This window comes from Eumetopias jubatus, unplaced genomic scaffold (genome assembly GCF_037043125.1).
Source record: "Eumetopias jubatus isolate StellerSeaLion01/CBP00866 unplaced genomic scaffold, mEumJub1_p1.0 scaffold_8, whole genome shotgun sequence".
NCBI classification, from domain to species: Eukaryota; Metazoa; Chordata; class Mammalia; order Carnivora; family Otariidae; genus Eumetopias; species Eumetopias jubatus.
This window is the reverse complement of record NW_028274814.1, coordinates 132,789,169-132,814,773: the sequence shown is the minus strand read 5'-3', so window position 1 is coordinate 132,814,773 and position 25,605 is coordinate 132,789,169. Positions and strand designations below refer to the sequence as shown.

General features: G+C 50.4%; 1 protein-coding gene across 2 annotated transcripts; it reads right to left on the bottom strand.

Annotated features, from left to right (window-relative positions):
• Nucleotides 1–911: 911 nt before the first annotated feature.
• GTPBP1 (GTP binding protein 1) lies at nucleotides 912–25,217 on the bottom strand. Of its 2 annotated transcripts, XR_003611184.2 has the most exons (13): nucleotides 25,004–25,217; nucleotides 21,861–21,972; nucleotides 15,257–15,437; nucleotides 14,325–14,673; nucleotides 11,144–11,267; nucleotides 10,200–10,314; nucleotides 8,342–8,486; nucleotides 8,030–8,212; nucleotides 7,111–7,246; nucleotides 6,105–6,283; nucleotides 4,610–4,810; nucleotides 1,754–3,720; nucleotides 912–1,319 (listed from the first exon to the last, which is right to left on the bottom strand). XR_003611184.2 is itself a non-coding variant. In XM_028115348.2 (12 exons), the coding sequence occupies exons 1-12, from the start codon at nucleotides 25,193–25,195 to the stop codon at nucleotides 3,628–3,630; spliced, it is 2,010 nt and encodes a 669-aa protein (XP_027971149.1). In that variant the 5' UTR covers nucleotides 25,196–25,217; the 3' UTR covers nucleotides 912–3,627. The 2 variants fall into 2 exon arrangements, 1 of the variants encoding a protein (XP_027971149.1); XM_028115348.2 differs by having other exon boundaries at nucleotides 912–3,720.
• Nucleotides 25,218–25,605: the final 388 nt, after the last annotated feature.

Genomic DNA, 25,605 nt, shown 5'->3' with positions numbered 1-25,605 from the left:
TTATTAGCCCTCCTAGACATCTCAGTAGGAAGTGGGCAGCTTTGCCTGCCCCTCGGTGTCACTTGAGCAGAAGGTAGACAAATTTACCTTTCACTACTGACCACGTCTGCCTTCAGTGTGGGACTGGACTCCACTGTGGGAACTGGACATTTGTCCCTTGTACCTGTGCTGGGATGGCACAAGAAGGGTCCCCTGAAGAGCCAGAACCTGCCAGCTCAGAGGAACAGGTCCTGGCCCTTCCCTGCCAGTATGTCCCCAGATTCAGTTCCTCCAATAAGCTGCCTGAAGGGCCAGGGGTGGTTCCACAACCACACTTTCCAACATACTCTGCTCCTGACCATGGCACCTGACCCAGGGCTGGTCCCCACCACATCTGAGAAAACAGAGGCTGGGATGGGTCAGAAGGGTAAGGGTTAGGGATAAACTGCCAGAGGAGAGGGTACCAGGTGCAGTGTAAATCCAGCCCTGAGGCCTTGGGCCAATTAACCCCTCACCCCCCTCTATGCCAGGAAAGAGCTGGTCCTATGGCTCACCCCCAGTGACCACTCCATTTTCCCTACTTAACACCTGCTCTGCATCTAGAACGTCTTTCAACAAAGGAGCTATCCCCCAGGTGCACCACTAAACGAGTGCCTGGAACTTACCACAGTCAGGGCTCAGTGCCCCTGGTTGTGCTCTCCAGGCCAGACTGCCCGTCTGTACATGTCCAAATCCTCCTGACCCCTCAAGGCACAGCTCTCACCCCATTTTCTCCATGCCCCATGCCCCCAAACCTGTGTTTCCCCCTGCACCATCGCATGGTCCCGTTCCCTTATTCTGTGCCAGGGAGGCCAATAAGCCAGAACAGGGGTCCTAACCGAACTAGACGCCACAAATGCTAGCTGTACATACAAAAGGGTCAGGATCGGTCATTCGAGATGATTAACAACTTTATTCTTTATCAGCTATAAAAGGGCTGGTGTTTTGTTCCAAAGTGAGAGTCGGTAGGGCTGAGACCCGTAGAGGACCTGTGGAGTCCCTGTTAATGACAGTAAAACACTATTCAGTCAGCCCCTGCTAGCAGGCACGGGTCTGGTGACCACCAAGATCCAAACCAACCTCCTGCACGTCTGAGGGCAGAGGCCAGGGTGGAGACCACAGCTTCCAAATGTAAAGAAAGTGGTTATGCTCTTAGGGGCAAAAGAGTTCAAACAAGGTCCCCACCCTGGTGAAGTCCTGTGGAAACATGGGCTCCACAGCACCTGCCACGGGGACAGAGAGCAGAGGGGTGCTCAATGCTGCAGGCTTCCTCTTGCGAAGGTACCAGTGGGCGGCAGCCCCTATAATAAGGACCAGAGTCAAAAAGCAAGAAGGAACTAGCACACAAAGGAACAGGCAGGGGCCCAAGGCCACGGGGCAGAGTGGCTGCCTACTGACGGCTGGGGCTGAGGGCTGGTGCGGGCATGAATGTGCCCGCTGGTGGCGCTGCTCCTCCGAGCTTCAGTCGCCCTAACCAGAAAAAGGGACCGCCACCTCTCCTAGATGGCAGCTTCAAAATCAAAGCGCCTAAGTGAGGGAGACATCCAGCAGACACATGTCAATGCCCCCTTTCTCCCTGCACGCCTGCCCACCGCCCCGAGGACCTGGGAGCCGGCGCGGGGGCAGCAGCACGGGGACCGGTCAGCGGCGCCTCCCACAGGCTGGCACATCAGAGCCTCACCACACGCTCTCTCACTGAACCCTCACAACCACCACGACACAGGCATTTGTTTACCTCTTGCTCTAGATGAGGAAATAGGTTCAGGGAAGACTGGCAACTTGTCCCGTGTCACATCTGCCAGAGGAGCCTGCATTTTGAAGCCACACGTGCCTGAGAGAAGCTGGGCTCCTCCCGCCCCTGCCCTGCCCCACAGCTGGGGGCTTGGGGGCAGGCACAGCCAGCGCTCCCCGTGGTGGCACCTCCACCTGGGGGGCCGGGGCAGGAACAGGACACCGTCAACTTGGAACAAACTTTTATTTCTTGTGCTGGTCTGGTCAGTCCATGGCCATGGGTCAGTGGTAACTGGAAATAGCTGGAAGGAGGGGAGGTGAGGGGACCAGGAGTCCAGAAGCAGGAAGAATGGAGGACGGTTGGGGATGGGAGGGAGGCTAGGCTGAGGAAGGACCCAGCCAGCTGGGTGTCTGTCCTGGCTAGAAAGAACACATCTCCACCCACCAGTCCACCCTAAACCCAGGGGTTCTGGCCACAGCTCGGGCCAGGCTGGTCTGGGCCCCACACTGCCGCCGCTGGCCTGAGTGACCCCAACCCCGACCCCACCCCCACCCCAGGCAGTGAATCTTCCAGAGGGATTAATGTTCTGTGCTGGGCCTAGAAGAATCTTTTTCACTACCCTTACCTGCCCTTCCCACAACCCAAATGGGGCTTCCGAAACTGGGGCTCAGGCCCTTCCCTGTTGTGCTCCTGTAGCAGCCATGCTGGGGCAACATGGTGGGGCTGTAGTGGGGAAGAAGGGGTTCCAGTCCTGGCCTGGCTCAGAGGAACACCTCACACCCCCACCAATAGGAGGTGCTGGTGAGCCGGACCCAGAGCAAGCCAATCCCAGTCCAGGTCATCAGTGCCCCAAGGCCCAATAAGATTCATAGAAAGTTCAAGGGCCAGAGCCCCCAGCTCAAAATCAGCACAATGGGAGTTGCCCTGGCCTGGCCAGGCAAACACAGGATTGTCTCCAAGGGGAAAGGAAAACCACCAGCTGTCTTTGGGTCAGTGGCAAGGGTCAGAGTTAGGGGCAGGGAGGTTCCTACAATCGAAGTGCCACTCCCCTCCACACATCTACAGGCTACAGCTTAAGAAATTTTGGCATTACCTGTTTTGGGGCTTAAGGCAGGGGGGAAGGAGGAGAGAGAAAAGGAGGCCACCACTCTCCATTCTGCTAAAAGCCCCCCAAGTCCCAGAAGGAAGGCTTCCTGCTCTGGCAGCAGCACTTACGAAGCCCCTAAGCCCCGAGTCCGGCTCTGTGGAGGGCTCTGGGTGCAGAGGAGTGAGCACAGGGGAGGAGGGTGAGCACAGGGGAGGAGGGGAAGGAGGGTGAGCACAAGGGAGGAGGGTGAGCACAGGGGAGGAGGGTGCTCTTCAGCTCCTGAAAGCCCCTAAAGGTTGTCAGACACACAGACGGATGGACACACGGGCAGGCAGCCAGCTCCTGGAGGCTGGTGGCCAGCCACAGAGGAAAAAAGGAGAAAGACTGCCAGGGCCCTGACCGGCTACACTTCACCACACACACACGCGCGTGCGCGCGCGTGCACATACACACACACGCGCACACACACACACACACACACACACACACTAAAGAGAGAGAAAGAGATAATAAAAAGAATAAAAACTAAGGGCCCAGATGTACAAAAAATGTGAGTAAGGAAGAAGGCAGGGAAGAAGGTGGATGATGGTCAGTCCTCCAGAAGTCTGGCCACCTTCCTCAGCTTATAAATTACAACCCCCCTGGAAAATGGGGGTGGGGGTGGGGAATGATGAGGCTCCGCAGTGGCCTGGGGGAGGGTGGGTGGTGGTCAGAGCTGCTCTGGCCCACGTGGTAGAACAGTGGCCAGAGTACAAGGATCCCGTGGGTGGTGGGGGTGGGCCGGGGAGATTCAGCAGCCGCTGGCAGGAGTCACGCAGGCCCCCTGGGACTTCACTTTGTGACGCTGGCCCCCCCGTCGCCGGCCCCCGCTGCTGGGCTTGGGCTGAAAGGAAGAAAGAAGGAGCTTGAGAAGTAGTGGCCCACTGGGAGCAGGGTAGGACAGCAGAGGGGCAAGGTGGTGGGAAAAGGGGTAAGAGAAAAGCAAGCAGGCAGGATGGTCCCAGCCTAGCCTGAGCAGTCATCTACTACTTGGAGCATGGCACTCCCCCTCTGTCAGATGGAGCCAGCACCCAACCTAGCAAGTGGGGCACACGTGAGATGGGGTGAGATGGAGCCGTTCCGAGAAGCACAAGGAGAGCAGGAACCAACACCTGCCCCCGCGGATAGGTAGAAAGAGAAAGGCTCAATGTGGGAGAGCGGCAGAAAGGACAGGTCCAAACAGAAGTTTCCTTCTCCCAAGAAGGGTCAGGTGGAGAAGACCCTGGAAGGAGCAACATGAGGGGGTGCCAGGACAGAACCAGGGGACAGAGCTAAAGGGAGATACTGAGTGAGAACCACACTGATACGGGGTCCGAGGCCACCAATGCCCACCCAGGAGGACCCACTAAGGCAGCGCCTTTCCAACAACCTTCTGGACTGCCACACACATCCCACTCCCGCAGGCCGCACGCGCTCTTACTTGGGAGACGGAAACCCTGACATTTTTCTATTGCTTCATTAATACCAAATGCTAATCAGGACCAACTAAATCAGCTTTAAGCAGGCCATATCTCAAAGATTGGAAAATACCGCCCTAAGAGACAAACAGCACAACACTTAGCACTTATGTGCCAAGAGTTGGGAGAGACACCTCCTATGAACTACAGACACGGGAGCTAGACACAGGCTGCCTAAAGCTCTCCTGTCACCTCCACCAACTACAGTAACAGTCACCCTCCCACTCCCACCCTGAGGGGGTCAGGGGACCAGACCAGCCTGAGCAGCACACTCACCTGTGGCTGGAGACTGCTGGACAAAGCTGGCTGCACAGCCCCTAGAGAGCAAGCTTCATCTCCAGTGGGGGGCGCCCCTACTGCTGGCCCTCCAGAGGGGCCTCCTTCTTCTCGTTTGGTCAGGGGACCCTTTTTTGTTGACTGCATTTTAATTTGCTGGGGCTTTGAATTCATCGGGGAGTTGTTGGTGGTCTGGAGGAGCTGCAGGAGCCAAGGAGTTGGGGATGAGGCTGGAGCTGCAGGCAGGGACGTCGGCTCAGCTGCCCAGGCCCCGTGCCCCCACCCCCAGGGACTCCCTGGCCTGGCTGGTCCTGAGTGAGGTGGACGGCAAGGGCGCCACGACAGGGGCAGCGGGCTGGAGAGACGCTGTCATCCCCATTCAGTGTCTCAAGGCTGCCCCTCCCCTAGCTGATGTCTGGCCTGCCTCAGCCCAGCCCGGCTCCATCCTAGTCTCTGCCCCCGCTGCTCTTCCCGCAGAAAGCCCGTGCATCTTGGCTATCCCCCACCTGGCCTAGCTCCTAGGCTGCCCAGAACCTTGTATCGAACTTGAGGCTCTTGCTCTTGCTAAGCTGGCTGAAACTCATCAGAGCATCACCTGCATCTCTCCTACTGCCCCGACAACAGTCTGGGGCAAGTTTTAACTTCAGGCCTCTCAAAGAGACCAAGTGAATGTTCAGCATCTGGAAACACTGAGTGTGTGGCTATCAGGGATCTGAAGAACTACCACCCAGGAGAGACTGATTTAGAGCCTTCCCTTGTGGCCCAAGTTCAATTTCAAAGCAGACGGGAGGACTGCCATACCCCCAAGGGCACTACCTCACGTGCTGGTGGCTTCTGCCACTCTCAGCCAGTCCCAGAGGCAAGTGGCCTTCAAGGACCTGATCAGGTCTGCATGGAAGGGCCTGAGGAAGGCCGTTCTGGAGGCAAGGCCAGCCTAAGGGTGGTCCCAAGATCTCACACAGGCTGTTTGGAGCAAGAGTCAAATCACTCTATCAAGTGCTCCTACCCAAGGCCATGGGTGAAGTCTGCAGAGGGCATGAAGTAGGCTCCAGGACACACAGACAGCTCAAGCCCCAAGGGAACTCAAGCCTAGGACCCCTAGCTGTCCAACATTCACTCTAACCTGACCCACTACTGTAAGGGTGCCACCCCAGCCAGGCCACCGGAGCCTGCGCCTGGCATCTCAGAGGCCGACCATGGCTAGATCCAGACACTCTCCTACCACTGTTTCCTATGTAGGACAGCTAGGCCTCAACCCCACCTGCTCTCCTCCACAGTCACCACCAAACCCAGGGAGACCTCTCAGGGGGAAGAGAGAAAATGGCACCGAGGCTGCACTTCAGCACTGTTCCAGCTCTCCCAGGGCGGGAACTAGAGCCTCTGTCCCTGGCAGTCAGGGGGACTCTGCAGGGCTTCTGCTGTTGTGCTCACAGGCTGAAACTGGAGTGGCCCCCATGCTTCCTGGGGCTGGGAAAGGGAGGCTGCCTGGCCATACCTTGGTGATGGTGCCCACAGCCTTGGTGCGGCCTTCTCGAAACACCAGCCGCTGGTCTATGTGCAGGTACTCAGGGGTCTTGATGAAGCGGAAGTGCACAGTGGCCTTGTCCCCCGTGCGCAGGCAGTCCTTGTCCATGCTCAGAATGGTAGCCGTCTGCCTGATGCTCCCACAGTGCACTGCCAAGAGAGTGAGTGGGTCACCACAAGACTGAGCTGCCCAGTGGCCTCCGGGCAGGAGAGGCAGGAGTGAGAACATGGAATATGCTGGAGCTATGGTCAGCTAAAGGCCTCAGGGGGCCATGTGTGGTAAAGTGAGCTGGAGGTCCACTCTCAGGTCTGATCCTGTCACACACACTCAGACCCCACCTGTCCCTGCACCCACGGTCCTGGTTCCTAAATACAGGGCACTCTGTTTGCATGTGTGCCTTCTCTAGACTGTTGGCTTTTTTTTTTTTTCTAAAGATTTTATTTATTTATTTGACAGAGCGAGAGAGACAGCGGGAGAGGGAACACAAGCAGGGGGAGTGGGAGAGGGAGAAGCAGGTCTCCCGCCGAGCAGGGAGCCCGATGTGGGGCTCGATCCCAGGACCCTGAGATCATGACCTGAGCTGAAGGCAGATGCTTAACGACTGAGCCACCCAGGCGCCCCTAGACTGTTGGCTTCTTGACGGCAGAGCCCCTGCCCAGCATTGTGTCCCCAGCACCCTGGCAGCACCACGTGGCACACAGCAGCATTCAGAAGACATTTGCTGAAGGAATGAGTATGAGGTTCTTGAGGGCAAGTCTGGGTCTCCAGAGCCCAGCACAGAGCCGGCACTCGGTTAATATTCGCAGAACTGAATAACACTGCAGCTTATGGGCAGAATAGAGGGGGCATCACCACATAGCATGGAGACCTGACTCTTGGCTGCAGCTGAAACCTTGGGGTTTGGGTAACTGGAGCACTTTGTTGGGGTAGCTACAGCAGATGGCCTCCTAGGCTGGCAGTGCCCTTGGACACCTACCCATGGCCTGGTAGCGTGGGCTAATCGTGGTGGGGTGGTGGAGGACAAGGATCTCGGCCTCAAACTCCCAGGATGCTTGGGGATTCAAGCGTGGGGAAACCATCACCATGCCCTTGCGGATGGACGAGCGCTTGATCTGAAAGAAAGAGGGAATCCCAGACCTCAGAGGCAATAATGTCCAGGGGTTCTTTCCCCCAATCCCAGAGAACCAGTAGTCCTTTCTGGGAATGGAGACTACCCCAACTCAGCCTTGCCCTCTTACTGTACTAGACCACAGGCCTTCTAGGGTGAACAATACAGGGCCAACTTCAGGGCTATGTGGGAAGCCTAAACACTGCTACTGGGGGTCAGGAAAGCCTTTAGGCAGGAATTGGCATTTCAGCTAGGCCTTGAAGGATGGTGGTGAGAGGGCAGAGGTAGGCAAGCTTTCAAGTGGAAGGGACAGGGCGAGCATGATGGGACTGTTGGAGGGAATAAGGAAAGTCCCACTCTGCTGGATAATTTGGTTGGCAGGGAGGTAGGTGACCCTAGAGCTAGCACTTATCCCAATCCCTGAGGGACAGAAGGCTGACTGGGAGGAGGATTTGGCATGGACCCTAAAGACCCTATATAGAGGGACCATCTGCACAGGAGGGAGGTATCTTTCTGACCTTACCACTGAGCTTGGGGCACCCACCTCAGGCACTAGAAGGAGGCAAAGAGCTTAGGAAGCAGGCAGGCAGGCCTGGGCTCAAGTCCTGGCTCTAGAACTTACTGTGTGTTTCTGGGCAAGTCACTTGGGCTCTCTGAGCCTGAGTTTTCTGACCTATAAAAGTGAGGTCAGTAACCCCTGCCTTACACAGCAGCCAGGACGACTGGAGATGGCCCAGAGCCTAGCGTAACGAACCCGAGGGGAGTTCTTCGTATTCTCAGCACTCACCTTCTTCAGTGCAAAGGAGGCTGTCTGGCCCCCCCGCACTTCCTTGACAGGCATGCGCTTGCGGTGGATTGACTTGACAGCAATGGACAGGAAGTTACCCAGGGGATCTGGGCCAAGCAGCAGTGTGTCATTCAGCTTGATCAGGCCTCTCAGTGTTGTCCCCGACACCACAGTCCCCACACCCTGCAAAGAAGGCCAGGGTCCAGTAAGTCGATCCCACTTAGGTCCTCCCTACCATACACTTGCCCGATGCCCCTGTAGGAAGTGCCCACCCAGCCTCCCATTCTGTTCAGTCCACCAGAAGCCACTCACTGGGACAGAGTAGGTGTCGTCAATCTGAAACTCAGCAGGCTCTTCCTCCCGGTAGCTGGTGCGGGGGGAGAGGAGGTTGAGGAACATCTTCAGCAGGTCTAGGTTCTCACCTGTAACGTTGGAGATCTGGAATATCGGGCACATCCTAAGTGGAGGGTGAAGAAAGACAAAGGAGCTCAGGTGGCCAGCTCTCAGGTGACAGAGTAGGAACAGGAGAGCTTCTGGAACATGTGCTGCTGCTAAGGGCCCCGCTGCCCCCTCACCAGCCTGCTCCAGCCTTCCAACTGCCTACCCCCTGCCCCAGCTTTCCAAGTGCTGGCCACACCTGCTCCAAGGCCTTCATCTTTCATTCAGTTTTATCTCTGAAATCTGTCCCCTTGTCTCTGTCCCTCTACCACTGCCGTATTTTCGGCTCGTATGACTGTCTCTTCCTAAAGCACACACATTCTTGCCTAAAATTCTTACCTGCCTTTCCACTGCAGAGAAGACAGACAGAATTCCCTCTTCCCAACATCTCTGCAGGTTTATTTCTCTCAAATTCCTGTCTGTCAGCCAGACCACAGAACCTTCTCTTCTCCCAAAAGCTATTACTTTTTTGCTCCCCATGTATTTCTTCATTCTGATCCTGCTGCCTGGACTCCTACCCTCCTCCTTCAGGGCCCATTTCCAATGCAGATTTTTCCAGGAAACCCTTCTCACATGGGTACTCCTGACTCCTCCCAGATCTAGGGAGCACTTTTTGCACCTCTGTTACACATGATTACACCTGATTTTCCGTTTGTCATCACAACAGCCTCTATGTCTCCTATCCAAGGTTAATCATACTCTTCAAGATCAGGAATTATATATTCCCCATTGCTCCCAGAGTAGCACCTGCACAGAACAGGCACAAGGAATGAATGGAAAAGCGGCCGGCTGAAATGTACCCCCTCTGCTGGCCGCTTGATGGTACTGAAGGCAGCATTGGGACGCAGCCACCGGCCAAAATGCCAGCCTGCTCTGGGTGCTGTATACTGACCAAGCCAGGAGGCAGATGGCTCCTAAGCAGCCCCAAGACTCTGGGAAAAGGGGCAAACTTAACAAAGTTCACTACTGGGGCGCCTGGGTGGCTCAGTCCTTAAGCGTTTGCCTTCGGCTCAGGTCATGATCCCAAGGTCCTGGGATCGAGCCCCACATCGGGCTCTCTGCTCCGCGGGAAGCCTGCTTCTCCCTCTTCCACTCTCCCTGCTTGTGTTCCCTCTCTCGCTGTGTCTCTCTCTGTCAAATAAATAAATAAAATCTTTAAAAAAACAAACAAAACAAAACAAAACAAAACAAAGTTCACTATTATCAAGAGAGTATCTCTGACCAAGGAGGTGACCACCTTGAGGACAAGGATTATACCTGAGTCAACTCTGAATCCTCAATGCCTAGGTGAGAAGCCTGGTACAGAACATCCAACAAAGATTTATGGAATCAAAGGATACATTAATGAATAAAAGCCAAATGCTAATCTGTGATTAAAAACTTTCTGAAACTTTCAAAAACTGAAAGAAAAACTTACTAATAACAGTTATAAAAAGGGCTGTGTCTGTATCACACAGCAGCCAGACACAGTGCCAAGTGCTTTACATACATCATTTCTAACACTTACGAGGCCACCGTGGGGAAGGGAATATTATTCCCATTTCACAAGTAAAGACACTGAAGCCTCAACTGGGATTCCAACCTCAGCAAGGCCAGCACCTCAGAATCTGGGTTGCATGATATCGCTCCCAGGCAACACTGCCAGCCTGGGAGAGCTTGTACTGAGACCAGAATCTTCTATTCCATCCAATCTCTGTGCCTGCCCAGCAGTGAGTGCTCCCTACTCCATTACCTCTCAGAGCTGAAGTTGGAGGCCGTAACGATCACATCATCCTTGCTCTGTACCAACACAGGGATCTTCCGGCAGCCTGGAGACTTCAGCAAGCGCTGTAACAGCTTCAGGGTTTCTTAAAGGTTGAAATGGAACACAATTAGGGGGACACAGCTTTCTCTCTGGCCAGGCTTCCAGGGCAAGACCGGTCCACTCCTTACTGAGAGAAGCAGGAGACAGACGGACCAGTGTTAAATGCCATGCCTGGAGAAGCAAAAGGAGGATCAAAACTTGGGGTGGGTATGTGTTTGCTAGAGTAGAAGGAACACAGACAAGACCTGTCTGGTAAAGTTACGAGTCTGAAACCTGTTAAATTTCTCCAGAGTCTCTAAAAGACCCACATCCTATAAGTAAGTGACTTGCGGGTCCATGGGAAAGGCAATGTTCTTCTCAGAATGCTCTGCTTCCTGGATAAAAATTCATCTGACAAAGGATCTCTATGACATTTACACCTCTGCAGAAGCCCTTATGAGGCATTCCAAAAGAACACCTCTCCACTTCTCTTCTACCATCTACAGCAATGAGGGAGAAATGCGAGGCTATTCTGAAACCTTTGGTGGTAGAAGGCAATCAGACCCTCTGCCCAAATGCCTCCATATGTATCCTGTTCAGATGGTAAAACCCAACCCCCTGGCCCTGGGGCCATCTGAAAAGAGGTACCAGATTAGGAATCTCAAGGATCCTATATTTGGAACGAGAAGGAACAAAGAGTAAGGGATAATTCTAGGGTGTGCTTAGACCAAGAGCTAAATAAAGGAAGCAGAAGATTCAGGCTTGATGGAAATTCAGACCAAGGTCTGAGCACAAGACAAAAAAGCAGAAGATTCTGGGCCGAAGCCGTGGCAGCACCACCAAGGAGCCACAGTGGGTGACAGCCCCTGCTACTAGACACAGGCTTCACTTACCTTGCAGGATGTTGGCAGGACACATGTCAATCTTGGTGACCACCACAAAGACAGGCACATTGAGTGCCAACGCCAAGCCCAGATGTTCCTTAGTCATTCCCACGATGCCAGCATTGCTGCCCACCTGCCCCAACACAGAAAGAAAGGTCAGGACAAGGGAGACAGAAGTTGCTGCTGGGTGGGCACAGGGGCTCAAAGAAGGCTGGGTTAAGAGAGAGCTCTCCTCTGAGGCCCCCATCAGAACAGGACACGTGGGGCAGAAGTCTTAGGCCAGAAACAAAAGAGCTGTAGATGAAAGCTGGGCTGGGCACAGATGGCTTTAACCTCTGATTTAATGATATGGGCTGTCAAAATCTGAAGAGACTTGGAAACAATAAAAAAAGACAAACCCAGACAGTCCAGGGAAACAACTGTCTAGTGTTGTCAAGGTAGATTCAGTCTAACATCACTGGCCTCCAGTTTCCCTGTCTGTAAAATGGAGAGATAGTAACATCCCCTTTAGAGGGTCTCTTGAGGTTTGTGTCATAAAGTATGTCAGAGACCCCATACACAACTAGCATGAATTAGGTGTTCAAGGAATGGCAGCTCTTATTACTGTTACTATTCCTTCCCGTAACAATAAAGGTTTTAAATTATCACCATAAAGGTTGGGTAAATGAAGGCACGTGTACAAGTGTGCCATACAAAATGTACCAAGTGTTCTATAGACAAGAAAAAGGAAACTCGTATCTACTGACATGGGATAATCCCTAAGATATGTTTTTGAGAGAGGAAAAAAAGCAAGGTGTGTACAGCACGCTCCATGGTGTGTACAGCATGTAGAATGGGTCACTGTTTGAGAAAAGCAGCTGTAAGAGCTGGAAGACATCGGGGGAACATCTGAGATCAGATAAACACTTACAGCCGAGATATTAGGGAACTCTTGTTCATATTCCTGGCTGCTGTAATAGCAGGAGTCAGTTCTCACTTTTAGGAGCTGTGTGCTGAAGGATTTGGGTGTCAAGAGTCACAATGCCTATAATCTACTTTCAAATGATTCAGCCAAGGGGCGCCTGGGTGGCTCAGTCGTTAAGCGTCTGCCTTCGGCTCGGGTCATGATCCCAGGGTCCTGGGATCGAGCCCCGCATCGGGCTCCCTGCTCAGCGGGAAGCCTGCTTCTCCCTCTCCCACTCCCCCTGCTTGTGTTCCCTCTCTCGCTGTGTCTCTCTCTGTCAAATAAACAAATAAAATCTTAAAAAAAAAAAAAAATGATTCAGCCAAGACAACAACAAAAAAAATACACATACTCATCCATGACACATAAAGATGAACAGAGCAAACGTTAATGATTGTTGAATCTGAGTGGTGGGTCTATGGGATCCATCGTATTATTCTTTCAACTTTTCTGACTGTTGTGAAACTGGAGGGAGAGAATATATCCCCATTTGCTGGTATGATTACAAAATCTCTCTGAGAATAACTAAGAAACTGGAAATACTGGTTGCCCCTGAGAGGAAACTGGACAGAGGAGGAAGAAAACTTTTCACTATAAGCCCTTTGGTTATCTTTTTGTTTTTGTACCACATGAATGCATTACTTACAAAAACAAAATTAAAGTTGCCACGACACATTTATATAGTGTTTAATACATTCCAGAAGGTTTTCAAATGATGTTCTCATTTGATCCCAGGTCACAGGTGAGCTGCCATCCCCCCAATACCGACGTCCCCTGCATATTCCCTTCTGCCCACACCAAGAAACCTCCTCTTTCTGCCTTCTGATTCTTCCCATTTCTTCCAACCACCTTTCCTATCCAACCCAGACTTGCTTTTGTTCTTCCCAACTGGGATAAGAGAATGCTCTATCACTCTGCTGTCTATATATTTTAAAGTTTTTTTCTCCTGGAAATTTATTGTCATGGGGCAATAATGATTTCAGTGTTTTCTATAGAAAAATTTGAGTATTTAATAAAATATTAAAATAATATTTATAACCTAAAAATCAGATAATATATAACATTTCATCTAGGGTGAAGGTATTTCCTTTAATTGGCCTTGTTCACTATAGCTTAGCTGAAAAAAATGCTCATTTTAGACTGGTTTCTATACCTTTCTTAATATAAACCCAACAACTCCCCCCAGATATGCCCTATGGCTCCTCCTCTGAAATCCCTTCTTGTAGAACAGCTTTTCTTAGCCCAGCTGAGTTGGTGATGGCCCCTTGAAATGCTCAAGGATATGGGAGATGAAATCATGCTGAGATCCCAAGAACCTTGGGCAGAGAGCCGACAACAGTGTTCACACATATGCTCTGCCTCTTTACTCTCCAGTTTGGGGAGAATTTGCCTGAGAACCTGTGTTTGTGGGGCAACTTAATCAATTATGCTCTCAACAGATGCCTGTGTTTACTACACTTATTAATACAGACAGCTGGAGGAACTGGGAAATGGGGAAGGGCTTAGAGAAGAACCTGCCAAAGGAAAACTTGCTCACTTGTGCTGTGAAAGCTGTGAAGCTGTGTGCGAGGCTGTGGATCCCACAGACTCCCATTCTCTGTCCAGAGAAGATCAGTGGGACCCAAATGGAAGCTTTGCAACATGACCAACACAGAAGCCCCTGCTCCCTTCCGTTCTCAGGTGATCTACAGGATTAGCTGCTGAAAAGTCTCCTCTCACTAGACTCAACTGCTGTATCTTCAGGTCCAGCATGGTGCTAGGCACACAGCAGCCGCTCCACAAGTACCTTGGACTGGCTGACACTCCTCCCAGGCTTTGAGAGAGGCCACCTCCCAGGCCCCTCTTGATTGCTGTCTGTGCTCTCCACCATTTCTTCCCAGGCCTCCCCATTTCTGGGGGTGCCACTGGGTGCCACCTCTGCAGAGTAGCCTAACCCCAGGAGAAACATTTCTGAAGGCAGTAAGTAAGCCCCAGGAGAAACCCTCCTCTGTGCCTCTCTGAAAAATAAAAGAGGTCCACAAATGGTACCAGGGAGAGAGATCAAGGTACAGCCCTCGAGAAGGTGATAGCACTCAGAGGACTAGGTATCCCTGTAAAATGTGTCATCCTTACCCTCTGAAACCCTCAAAGCCCCAAACCAACAAGCCTCTGTTGCAGAACAATTTCTAACACTTGCACATAAGCAACCCCCCCCCCCCAAAACAGCCCAGCTGAAGCCTCCCCTCCTCAGGAGTGCCTCACACTTACCATGAGCATGCAGAAGTCAGGCAAATGACCTGTCATGCCAAAGACAGTGGTCTTCAGGTATTTTTCATGGCCAGCCAAGTCAATGAAGGTAATCACCTTAGTGGATTTCTCACAAATCTTTGTCCATTCCAGGCTGCCACCATGGCTGTCCGGCTTGTTTACCACATTGCCTTCACTGTCAAACCCCAGAATGTCGTTGCCCACGCTGCTGGTGCGACCAGATTCAATCTCATGTTTGTGGCGGAAGAGCTTCTGACGGGCAAAGCCTCGGCCATTGTCCAGCTCCCCATGTGTCAGGACCCCCAGGAGCGTGCTTTTGCCAGCATCCACGTTGCCTACTACTGCTACCCTGCGTGTACATGAACCCAAACATCCTTGTGAGAGACAGCAGGGAAGCAAAGTGCGAGTAACGAACTGTAAGGACAGACTTGCCCCTGAGCCTCTCTAGCTTACCGCTCCTCCCATTCATGGCTGAGCACATTGGGAATGACCCTGGAGGTACACCCAAGAATAGAAAGAATTATTCAGGAGGAGCTAGGCTCCTGTCATGATGGCTTTCTCTCTTAACTTCCATAAGCCTCCTCAAAGCTGCCAGATAGGAGCCCGAAAACCGAGAGGCACAAAATGCTCTCCTCCAAGACCCTGGTTTTTAGCCTCACAGGCTGACAGGTAAGAAAACACGGCCCACACAATGGCCACAAATGTATGGCTAGCCTCCCCCTCTTACCAAATGGAAATATTTAGGGATAGGGAAGTACAGAAATAGAAAATGAAGCTATCATATCTCTGGACACTCTTCCCATGCCTCAGAAAGGGAAGGAGTGAAGTTGACATGCCAGGTGCCAAAGGCTCAATCACCCCATTCTCTGTGAAGCCCTAGACCACAAGGTCATGCTGCAGAGAACCCCTGAACTGTTCTGAGGCCTCCTCACCTGACCTCCAGGAAGTCATTGTCTCCTACTCGTTTCCGGACCAGGTAATCACGCACACGGCCCCCAGCTTCTTGACGTTCCCGCAGGAGGATGACATCAGCCTCTATCTGTTCCGCCATGCTCTTCACTGTAGCGTAGGAGGCCTCCATGTCAGCTTCACTCAGCCCATACTCAGTCCCATCTGGTGACAAGAGCCCAGACATCAGCTAGCCAACAAGTCAGCCGGTCAACCACCCCTACCGAAGGCCCCACCCTAGGCACTGGAGAAGAACACCACTCTCTCCACCTGACACTTTTCAAAAACTTGAGCACACACGGAGTTAATAAATAATAGTGCCACGGGCTTCCCCTTTAAGCAGGGTATTCATTAATTCATTCAACAGTAATCACTAAGACTCTCCGAGCTTTTATGCCAAGCCTCATGCTGGGTACTGGGAATACAGGTGTCCTTGGTGAGGTCACAGCCCAGCGGGAGAGACAGAAAATTAATTAATTGTAATACAGCTTGAGTGCTTTACTATATTACTGTACAAAAAGAATGTTAAGCGTGAGCAACTGGCATTGCCTGGGGAAGCTGAGGACAGCTTTGCAGGGTGCTGACTCCAAGCTGGGTCTCCAAGTATGGAAAATGGACCTACAGAGAAAGGAGTAAAAACATCCTAGGCGGAGGAACAAAGCATGGAGCATGGCAGATCATGGCAATTCAGGGACCAGTAAGCAGCTCGGTATGTTGGGGAGCAGGATGTCAAGTGGTGAGAGACCACACAAGAGGTGGGAGCTGTTAAGCAGAGACGTCAGAGAGCAGCAAAACACAATTATGTACCAGGCGGTGGGAAGCCTTGGGGGTTTAGGCAGGGGAGTAACATGATCAGATCGCTGCAGGTTAGAAAGATGTCTTGAGCAGCAATATAAAGTGTGCACTGGCAAGCGAGAGACCAGAAAGGGGGAGCCCAGTTAGGAAACAATTCTAATAATCCAGGCAAGAGATAATGAGGACGGGAGTCAAAGGAAAATGGGGAGAGAATTCCAGAATGATTTCAGGGATAGATTTTTCAACTGAGGTGGCTCAGGTGAAATATCCAGCAAGTAGCTGAAAAAAAATGAGTCTGAATTCAGGATGAGGAAGGGTGTCCAAAGGAAAGACAACAGACCAGTCAACCAATCACTTGAGTGCTTAATGTAAGGCAATCCCTGCAAGGTGCCTTCCACATGGTGTCATTCAATGCCCACAACAGCTCCCTCAGCTTTCCCTCCAGCCTCTGGGTCTCACAGAACAGCTCCGCTCCCTCCCTAGGCTGATCCCCCAGTATGCGCCCAACTTTTCTTCTCTTTTACTGCCTCCCAAAGACCTTGCAGTATCTTTTCTCACCTTCTCTTCCCTCCTTCCATGCTTCCCCTTACAAAGGAGCTCATTCTTAAACCACAAAAAGGAAACCCACCCCGTCTTCCTTTGCCCCTGCTTACTTACTAAGCTACCATCTCCCCTGTTCCTCCTTTCACCACCAAGCATCTCAAAAAAGTGACTGTACCTGCTGACTACATTTCTGATGACTGCAGAAGAAACTAGTTTTCAAGGCATTAATGGACTTCAACCACTCATCTAATGCCCTTTTCTTGCCCCCTACAGCATATGACACTGCTGGCTATCCTACCTTTGCTTCTTGAAGTACCTCCCCCTCCCACTCTGCTTGCCTATTGCCTGAACTCTCCTGATTCATCTCTCTACCCTCTGGTTCCTTCTTCTCTGTTCCCTCTGCTGGCTCTTCCTGCTCCTGTCCCCTATATGCCAGTCTTTTCCAGTAATCAGTCAGTGGCCCTTTTCTCTAGCCTCTAAACATTTCCCTTGGCCATCTCATTCTATGGTTCAAACTGTAGTTTTGTAAATTACAGAAACATTCATTTCTAGCACTGTCCTCTTTGCAGAGCTCCAGACTGAATTTCCAATTGCCCGTTTGATAACTCTTTAGAAGCATCTACACTCAACCACTCCACCCGCCTTTTAAACAACAACACAAAAACTAACACCACTAACAAAGCATTTTAGACCTCCCTGCAATCCTAAGGAGTAAGCATTACTGTTCCCATTTAGCAGTGGGATAAAGAGAACCCAGAGAGGTCTCAGAGTTGGTAAAGAGCCAAGGGGCTGTGTGAGCTTGAGTCTTCTGATTCCAAACCTAGAGCCTTTTCCTCGGGCAAGGGTTCCTCTTTGTGCCCAACTAGTTCCTCCCTTGCCTTCCTTACTTCTAATGACACCACCACCCTCCCAGTCACCCAAGCTCAACACTCATCCCTCCAGTCCTGCTGATTCTAGCTTTAGACCTTGCCCTTCTGTCCTTGTCCCTGCTCTCTTATTGCCAATCCAGCGCCACCAGCCTGATTCAGGCCCTGTTCTACCTCAATCACTGCAACACCCCTAGCTGGTCTTAGCATACCCGGGCTCTATTCCCTGCAGCCCATCCTACATACACACAAGCTTAAGCTCCTAATCCAGGCACAGCTCTGACGTTTTCACTTCTAACTCAAAGCCTTGGAATGGCTCCCCCAGCCCAGCAGCAGCCAGTTCCAATTCCTTAAAGCCCTCCCCCATTTATCCCACAGCCCCTCCTCAGTTTTGTCCCAATGCAAGTGGCCCAGTCGCCAGCCCCCATGTGCCCTGCACTTCTTCAGCTCTATACCTTTGCTTAGGTATTTCCTATCCTAGAAAGCCCATCAGTGCACCACAGACTACCCCTTGTGGAACAGTGTTTTGGATGCATGTACTCCCCCACTATACATAGGCATCTTGAGGATAGGGTACATCTCAAACATCCCCTGGATGCCCCATGAGGGTGCTTGTCCTCCATCAAGTCCTCTAATGTTTGCAAAATGCAAAACAAATGAACAAAGTGGGAGCAGTTGGGCTGAGGAATACATGGCCAACTGAGCTCTGGAAATCTTCTAGATTAGAGAAGGGCTTGTTGAAAGTGTTCCTAAGGGGCGCCTGGGTGGATCAGTTGTTAAGCATCTGCCTTCGGCCCAGGTCATGGTCCCAGGATCCTGGGATCGAGCCCCACACTGGGCTCCTTGCTCCGCGGGAAGCCTGCTTCTCCCTCTCCCACTCCCCCTGCTTGTGTTCCTGCTCTTGCTGTGTCTCCCTCTGTCAAATAAATAAATAAAATCTCAAAAAAAAAAAAAAAAAAAGTGTTCCTAAGAGGAAGTCTACTAATCTTGCCATTCTTGCCAGATCCCCAAATTCTATCCAACTTCCCTGTTTTTGGTACAACAAAATGCTTTCAGGTCCTGTTCCGTGCCAGGGGGCAATCATGAGTGTTACCTTGTCTATCTAGAGCTCCCAGAAAATGCTCCCAGTCACATTACCCTTCTCCAGCATGCACTGCATTCCTCACTCTGTATGAGTGGAGACAAAGGTCAAGGAGAAAAGCTGCAGAGGTCCAATTACCCAAGGTCACATATTCAGCCATGTCCAAACCTAATCAGATTTCTGTCCTGCCATCTGACTTACCTTTTCTGTACGTACTCTCCTGCTCAACATGCTTTTAGGATAAAAGTCTTAACTCTTTAATATGTATTCACAAACCATCAAGATCTGGGCCCTGCGACCTGTCCAGCCTACTCTCCTGACACTCCAAACCTCACATTCTATACTCCCACTTTACAGAATCACTTTTGGGGGCACTTGGGTGGCTCAGTCGGTTAAGTGTCCAACTCTTGATTTCGGCTCAGGTCATGATCTCAGGGTCGTGAGATTGAACCCTGCACTGGGCTCTGCACTCAGCACAGGGAGTCTGCTTGAGATTCTCTTTCTCCCTCTCCCTCTGCCTCTGCCCCAACCGACTCCCATGCAAGCACACACTCTAAGATAAATTTTTAACAGAATCACCTTTGGTCCACCAAATATTCCACAATCACCAATGTCTCTGTGCCTTTGTGCATGTGGCTTTCTCTGCTCACTCACTACTGCCTCTATTTACCTGGAAAACTCCTATTCACCCTTTAGTATCAATTCAAGAGGCACCTCCTCTTTTGAAGCCCTTCCTGACTCCCCCACAAAGACCTAACACTCCTCCTATGTTCCCTGAACTTTTAATACAGTAGCTGGCTCTTGTAAGCCATGTCTTAAAATGAAAAATGAACAAAGTGGTTCTTGAAAAAACTCTCATGGTAAATCAACTATAACCTAGAATCCTTAAAAAATTAGTACTGCAAGGTGCCTGGGTGGCTCAGTCGTTAAGCATCTGCCTTTGGCTCAGGTCATGATCCCAGGGTCCTGGGATCAAGTCCTGCATCGGGCTCCTACTTAGCGGGAAGACTGCTTCTCCCTCTCCTACTCCCCCTGCCTGTGTTCCCTCTCTTGCTGTCAAAAAAAAAAAAAATCTTAAAAAAAAATTATTACTGCAATTACTAAGTAACATTTATATAATGCTTACTGTATGTCAAGTATTAATCTTCACCATGACACCATGGGATAGATTCTATTATTAACCCCATTTTAAGACAAGGGAAAGAGCCAATAGGCAAATGCAGACCTACCAGGCTCCAGACCCTGAACTATCAAGCCAGACTGCCTCTTTTTAAAATTAGGAATGTATACTTAAAGAGCACATTACTCTGCTTAGAATTTTTTAACACCTAACTTATCCATACAAAATCTCTCTGAGGTAGGGTGGGTAAGTATGTCATTATCCCCATTTTACAGATGAAGGAAGAGACAAACAGAGGTGAAGCACCAAGCACAGGAAGTCAGTAATGAAGCTGACCCCTGGGGGCCTTGCACCTGGTTTAGTCCTCTGATGTTCAACTTGTTTAACTAGTTATGATCTCTTTCTCCCTCTAAAGAATTCCAGCAGGAAGGAGTCACTGTGAATGTAATAGCATCCAATTGGTAGATGCAAAGATAATGCTTAGGTATACAGGAGATGTGATAATGAATATCTGACATTTTCTTATGCTTTGCCGTTGGACGGTTAATTAGTTGTGAGTTGCCAAGGCATGATAAAATTCACTAAGAGTCCACATTAAAGAATGGGAAAAGGTGGGGCCTTAAGAATTTAAATCATCAAAGAACAGTCCCAACACTTGTCAAAATTGATCTAGATGTGGTTTCTTCAATTCTACAAACATGAAGTGGACTTGGAGTGGTTCATCCTATTACCAGCGGGCCAGATGTACACCTGAACAAAAGCTTTCAAAAGGCTACCAACAATGCCCTAGCCACCAAACAGAATGGCTTTTTCTGAACCTGACTCTCCTTGCTGTCTCTAGCACTTGACAATGCTGACCAATTTCCTCCCTTTCTTGACAGGCAACCTCTCAGTTTGCCTATCTCTCTGACCATGCTTTCTTTAAAGTGATAAGACCCAAACAGGAAGGTGGCAGCAAGGATGGAATGAAAGGGATAGATAGGAGAGACATTTCAAAGGAAGGCACAGCAGTATTTGGAGATCAAACCCTTCTTCCATGTGTCAATCTTGCAGCATTTCCAAATATTATTTTCTACTGAAGTTATCTATGTATATGCCATCTTTCTGGGACAGAGACCAGATTATAAGTATCCAAAAATACTTTGCAACAGTATCAAGCCCTTGGAAGATACTTAATAGATACCTGTCAAATAGTTGAAGAATGATTTTGAGATTTTTCTCCATCTTAGACTAAAAGGAATTATTACCTGCCTTCACAAAGCCTACATTCAGCAAAGAACTGTTCCTTTAGTGATGCATCAAGGCCCACCAAGGCTTCCTGCATCCTGCAAAGATGACAGAGACAAGTTCTGGTACAAGCTAAATTCATTTGTTAACAAGCCCAGCTGCCATTTCAGCAAAGATAATGTCGTAATGAAGTAAGGGTAAGTAGGGCTTGCATCAAGGTTATAAACTAGGACCAACCAAAAAAAAACCCCAAGCCCAAAAAAACAAAAGCCCAAGATACAATCTGCAATGAGGACTGCCTTCCTCTAAAACAGTGGACCTCATTACAATGGAATAAGTAGGCTGGAGGACATTAATCGGCCCCTTCCAGAACATGTAACAAGGCTGCATGTCTGACAGGATCTCATAGAGAGGAAAAGAGGACTTCTGTTATCACAACTATCCACACTGAATGGTCACTGGGGTCTGAGGCAAGGTAGCCTTGCTGAAGAGAGGAATTCTGGATGTGCCTTTCTTGCGGACATCAAGAAGAATAACAAAGGTTCTCTTGTGAAGCAGGCAATAAGTAGCAATGGGATCTGTAAACCGGGCCTGCAGAGGGAAGACCTAGAGCTTCCCAAGGAAGGCTTCTTTGTAGACCTAACTGTGATTTGCTCTATTACCTGAGATAAGAAGTTTCCTTGCTTTGTGCTTTCCCTTTATGCAAATTGAGAATACTGGAGGTAGAAAAGAAGCATCTGTAAAACCGCCTGGAAAGTGAATCTTTGAAGTCAAGCATATTATGACCACTAACGTGGGAATTAGCATTATAATTTTGTACTTTAATGTCCTCCCAAACAATTCTGCAGATACTAAAGAATCACTGCAACTGAGACACACGAACAGGAAGTCAATAAGAGGGAAAATGTGCTCTAAATAATTTTTTAAAAATAAAGCAAAAGGAAAACTATGCTCACCTGATCCCTGCCCAATGACATATATGGTCTCTCCGCATCCCTCGTCCATCCTCTCCCACATCTGCCGAAGTAGGCTGTCATACTGCTCTGATGTAGGGCTCACTAGAACCAGCTAGAAGAGAAACCAACAGCCTTAAGACCACACTTACTAGAAGAGCACCACAGCCAAAGCAGATCAATAGCCTGACCAAAGACCCTGACTGAACCCCCACAGCACCCTGATCTAAAATAGCTACGCAGCTCCCTCATGCCCTCTCTGTCTCTCTTGAAATAGACTTTGAGACTAAGCACTCTGAGTTAAGTTACATGATATACTAAAATGAGTATGTCTGAACCACAACCCGCAGAAAAGAGGGTGAGAGGAGCCGGCTTCCTGCTGCTTAACAGGAGGGGCAGGACCCACAATGACTGAGAATCTGGACTGTGGGCAGAAACTGATGAGCAGTGCTTTATTACCTACATGTCAAAGTCTTCCACCTGCAGCTTGCAGTTCACAGGACAGAGATCTCATACACTGCCATGCTCTCCCCTCAAGGCCAATGGTTCTTACAGTAACGAAAGAATTCTGTTCCATCTTGCCTTGGCTAACTTGATTATTTAGGAATCAACAGTTAAAACTGCTGCAAGACTCATCTTCATCAACAAAACACCATTACCACTAAGATGGGTATTAGTACCATCATTTTGCAAATTTCTGCCAATAACATTAAAATATGAACTACTTATTTGGGGAGGCCAATTCCATCTTCTGCCTACTTGTGTGTGACCTTGGACAAAGAACTTAACCTCTCTGAGTCTCAGTTTTTCAATCTACAAATAGAGATTATACTACCTACATCCTAAACACACTATACAGACCAAGTAAGATTAACATGCAAAGCATCTAGTCCACACCTCAATAAGTGGTAATTAGTTTCCTTCGCCCAATCTTTCCTAGAAAAACCTTCTTGGATGAAACTAGCCGCTTCAGTCCTCTAATTGTTTTTCCCTTTGAAAGCTCTCAGAACTTTCGGTCTCCACAGCTAATTGTAGCAAGTGTATAAACTTATAGCTTCTAGTCTTTTCCTCAGGAATCAATCTATTCAACACATCACTTCTCCCCCTCCACATTCTCAGTTTTTCTTTTCAATATCATCAAAATTTATATGCATATAGCTTCTCAACTTTAAAACAGTGAGGAGGACTCCCCCAGCCCTGTGATGAAGTAACACTTCCCTATCCCAGAACGCGAAATAAGTTGGTCCAGAGATGAAGGTACTACTCTCTTTGCAACTCTGCCTTGCAATTTCCCACTGTGTTTTCAGGATTCTTCAGCACCATGACCATGAATTGACATCCAACTCATCCGCTTTTGAATCAAGTGCATTTCTTACAGTTTCCTGAGCTGACTCATTAGGGCCTGTACTTGTAACCTGGGTGCTGTCTGGGTCTTTTGCATCATGTCACATCACCTCACACACTTCCTCTGATCATCCCCCTCTCTGAGCTTGGCCATTCTCATTGTGGCAGTAGAGACATCAGACAGGAAAATTGTAATAAGGCAGATAGCTGGTTTCTTAGTTGGCAACTGAGACTAGAGGGAGAGAGAAGAGTTGAAATTTGGCTGCCTAGGTTGCAAGGGAAGTTCTCTCCAGTTTGGGTCAAGTTTCATGCAGTTTTGCCACAACAGACTTTGAACACTCGCAAATGTTTTCAGTGCTCTATAAACGTCTTTTTATTGTAACTCTCCAACAACAGGTAGGAGGCGGCGTTGGTGTTCTCCCTTCCTCGGCTCCTATTTAAATTGCACAGGGAATTATCAGTTATTCGGTTCACTTTAAACATTTACTCAGTAGTATGTATCAGGCACTGCACTAGGTGTCCGTCAGAAAACAAAATTCAATCCAGTACATTTCGAGATCTAATTGGCTTTGTTCTCAATTCATGAATCAGGCAGCACCCTACTGAGCAAGGAGAAAAGAGTTCCAAGTAGCTGTACCAAAACCAAAGATTTTATAGGCAGAAAGGGGGTGAGACAAGGTTATTAGGGAAAGAAAAGAAGGGGTCATTTCAGGCACGGTTATATTCCCTCTAGGAAAGGCAGGGGGTTTTATCAGGCAGATTACCTCACTAGTGCTGACCAGGAAATTTCACTCCTGGGAGAGGGTGATGCTGCAACTAAGTACTGGTCTGTAGTCCAGAGGGCAAATGACCCCATCTTGGGCCTGTTGTTTTTCGTTTTGGTTTTTTTAAATGTCATATACATGTCTCATTTTTACAACACATCTGTACTTAAAAAAAATGGAGCTGGAAAACCGAGAGGTTAAGAAACTTTCCCAAGGTCACAGAGCCTTTTTAAGTGGCAGGGCAGGAAAGGGAACCCAGCCCAGTCTGACTCCCAAGTTGGCGTTCTTTCCTTTAGCGATGTTTAAGCACCTTCAAAACACCAGTCACATCTTATACTTACTTTTTCATCCTCACAATGCCAAGCAGAAGCTGAGCCCTTAATTCCTGCCTACCTTCTCACAAGCTCAGAAGCCCCGATTTAAAAGGTCCTTCATTATTCCATTCATACAAGATGAGGTTCCACTCCCAGTATGGCGAGATTATGGGTCCTGCCCATCTTTCAGTTTTGGTTTGGGAAGGAATTCCTCAGACAACCCTCTCCGCGACTGAGCAACTACTTTCCGTCTCCTATTCCGAGGCCAGGAAGAGCCCCGGCGGCCTTCGTGCTCCCCGCGGGGTTGCCTGATCCTCCCGCGCCTCCGCTCTCCCTGCCTCAGCCACCTCCGACTCTCGGCGTGGCCGGTGCAGGGAGAGGACCACCCCCTCGGTCTCGGGGGAGTCGGCACTGCTCGGGGACCGCGACCGCGCGGGGCGCTCCGAGCGTCGGGCGCCCCCGTTCCACGTGGCGGAGCCGAGGGGTTGTGATCTCGGCGGGAGCCGGACGGCGGGAGGCCGGATAGGCGCCGCCGGGAGAGGACGGCGGTGCGCGGCCCTCGGGGGCCGCCCCTCGCCCGGGAGCCCCAGACGCTTCCCGCACCGGGAGGTGGGCGGGCTCGGCGCGGCCCCTCCCGCCCCCACCGGCGCCATCGCCGTCGCCCCGGAGACGGCTCGGCGCGCCGCCCGGTCCCCTCAGCGCCGCCGCCGGCGCCCGGGCCTACCTTGCTGGTGAGGTCCAGCTCCGGCTCGCCGTTGAGCGCCTCGCCGTCTTCGCTGCAGTCCGAGTCGAAGCCGCCGTGGAGTCGGGCGGCAACCGCCGCGGCCCTGGCCGCCCCCGGGGAGCTGGGCTCGGGGGCGAACATAGAGGCCGGGACCGGCGAGTCCATGGGGGAGCGACTCCGCTCCGCCGCCATCTTTAATAACTTAGGCTAATTCGTAGCCGGCCTCCCCTCCCTCCTCGGCGTATTTGCCTAATGTATGCGTGGGCCCCGCCCCGCCCCTCATCGGATAATTTATGCGAAACTTCTCCGGCCGCGTAGAGGGTGACACGTATCTCTAGCTAAGAAACAATCGACCAGGCCTCTCAGCCACCAATCACTGCAGCCCTTTCAAGTACCTAATGAATAATTAATGAGGTCCAAACCCCAACAACAAATGTCTGAGACGTCACGCGCCTAGTTCGCAGCTCAGGAGGGGGCAGCACCGCGTCCAGGCTACCTGCCTGGAGCCTTCCAGCCAACGAGACTGGGCAGAGTATGACTGACACAGCAGCCACCCAATGAATGGGGAAATACGCACAAGTTTACCCTCACCTCCCTCTTTT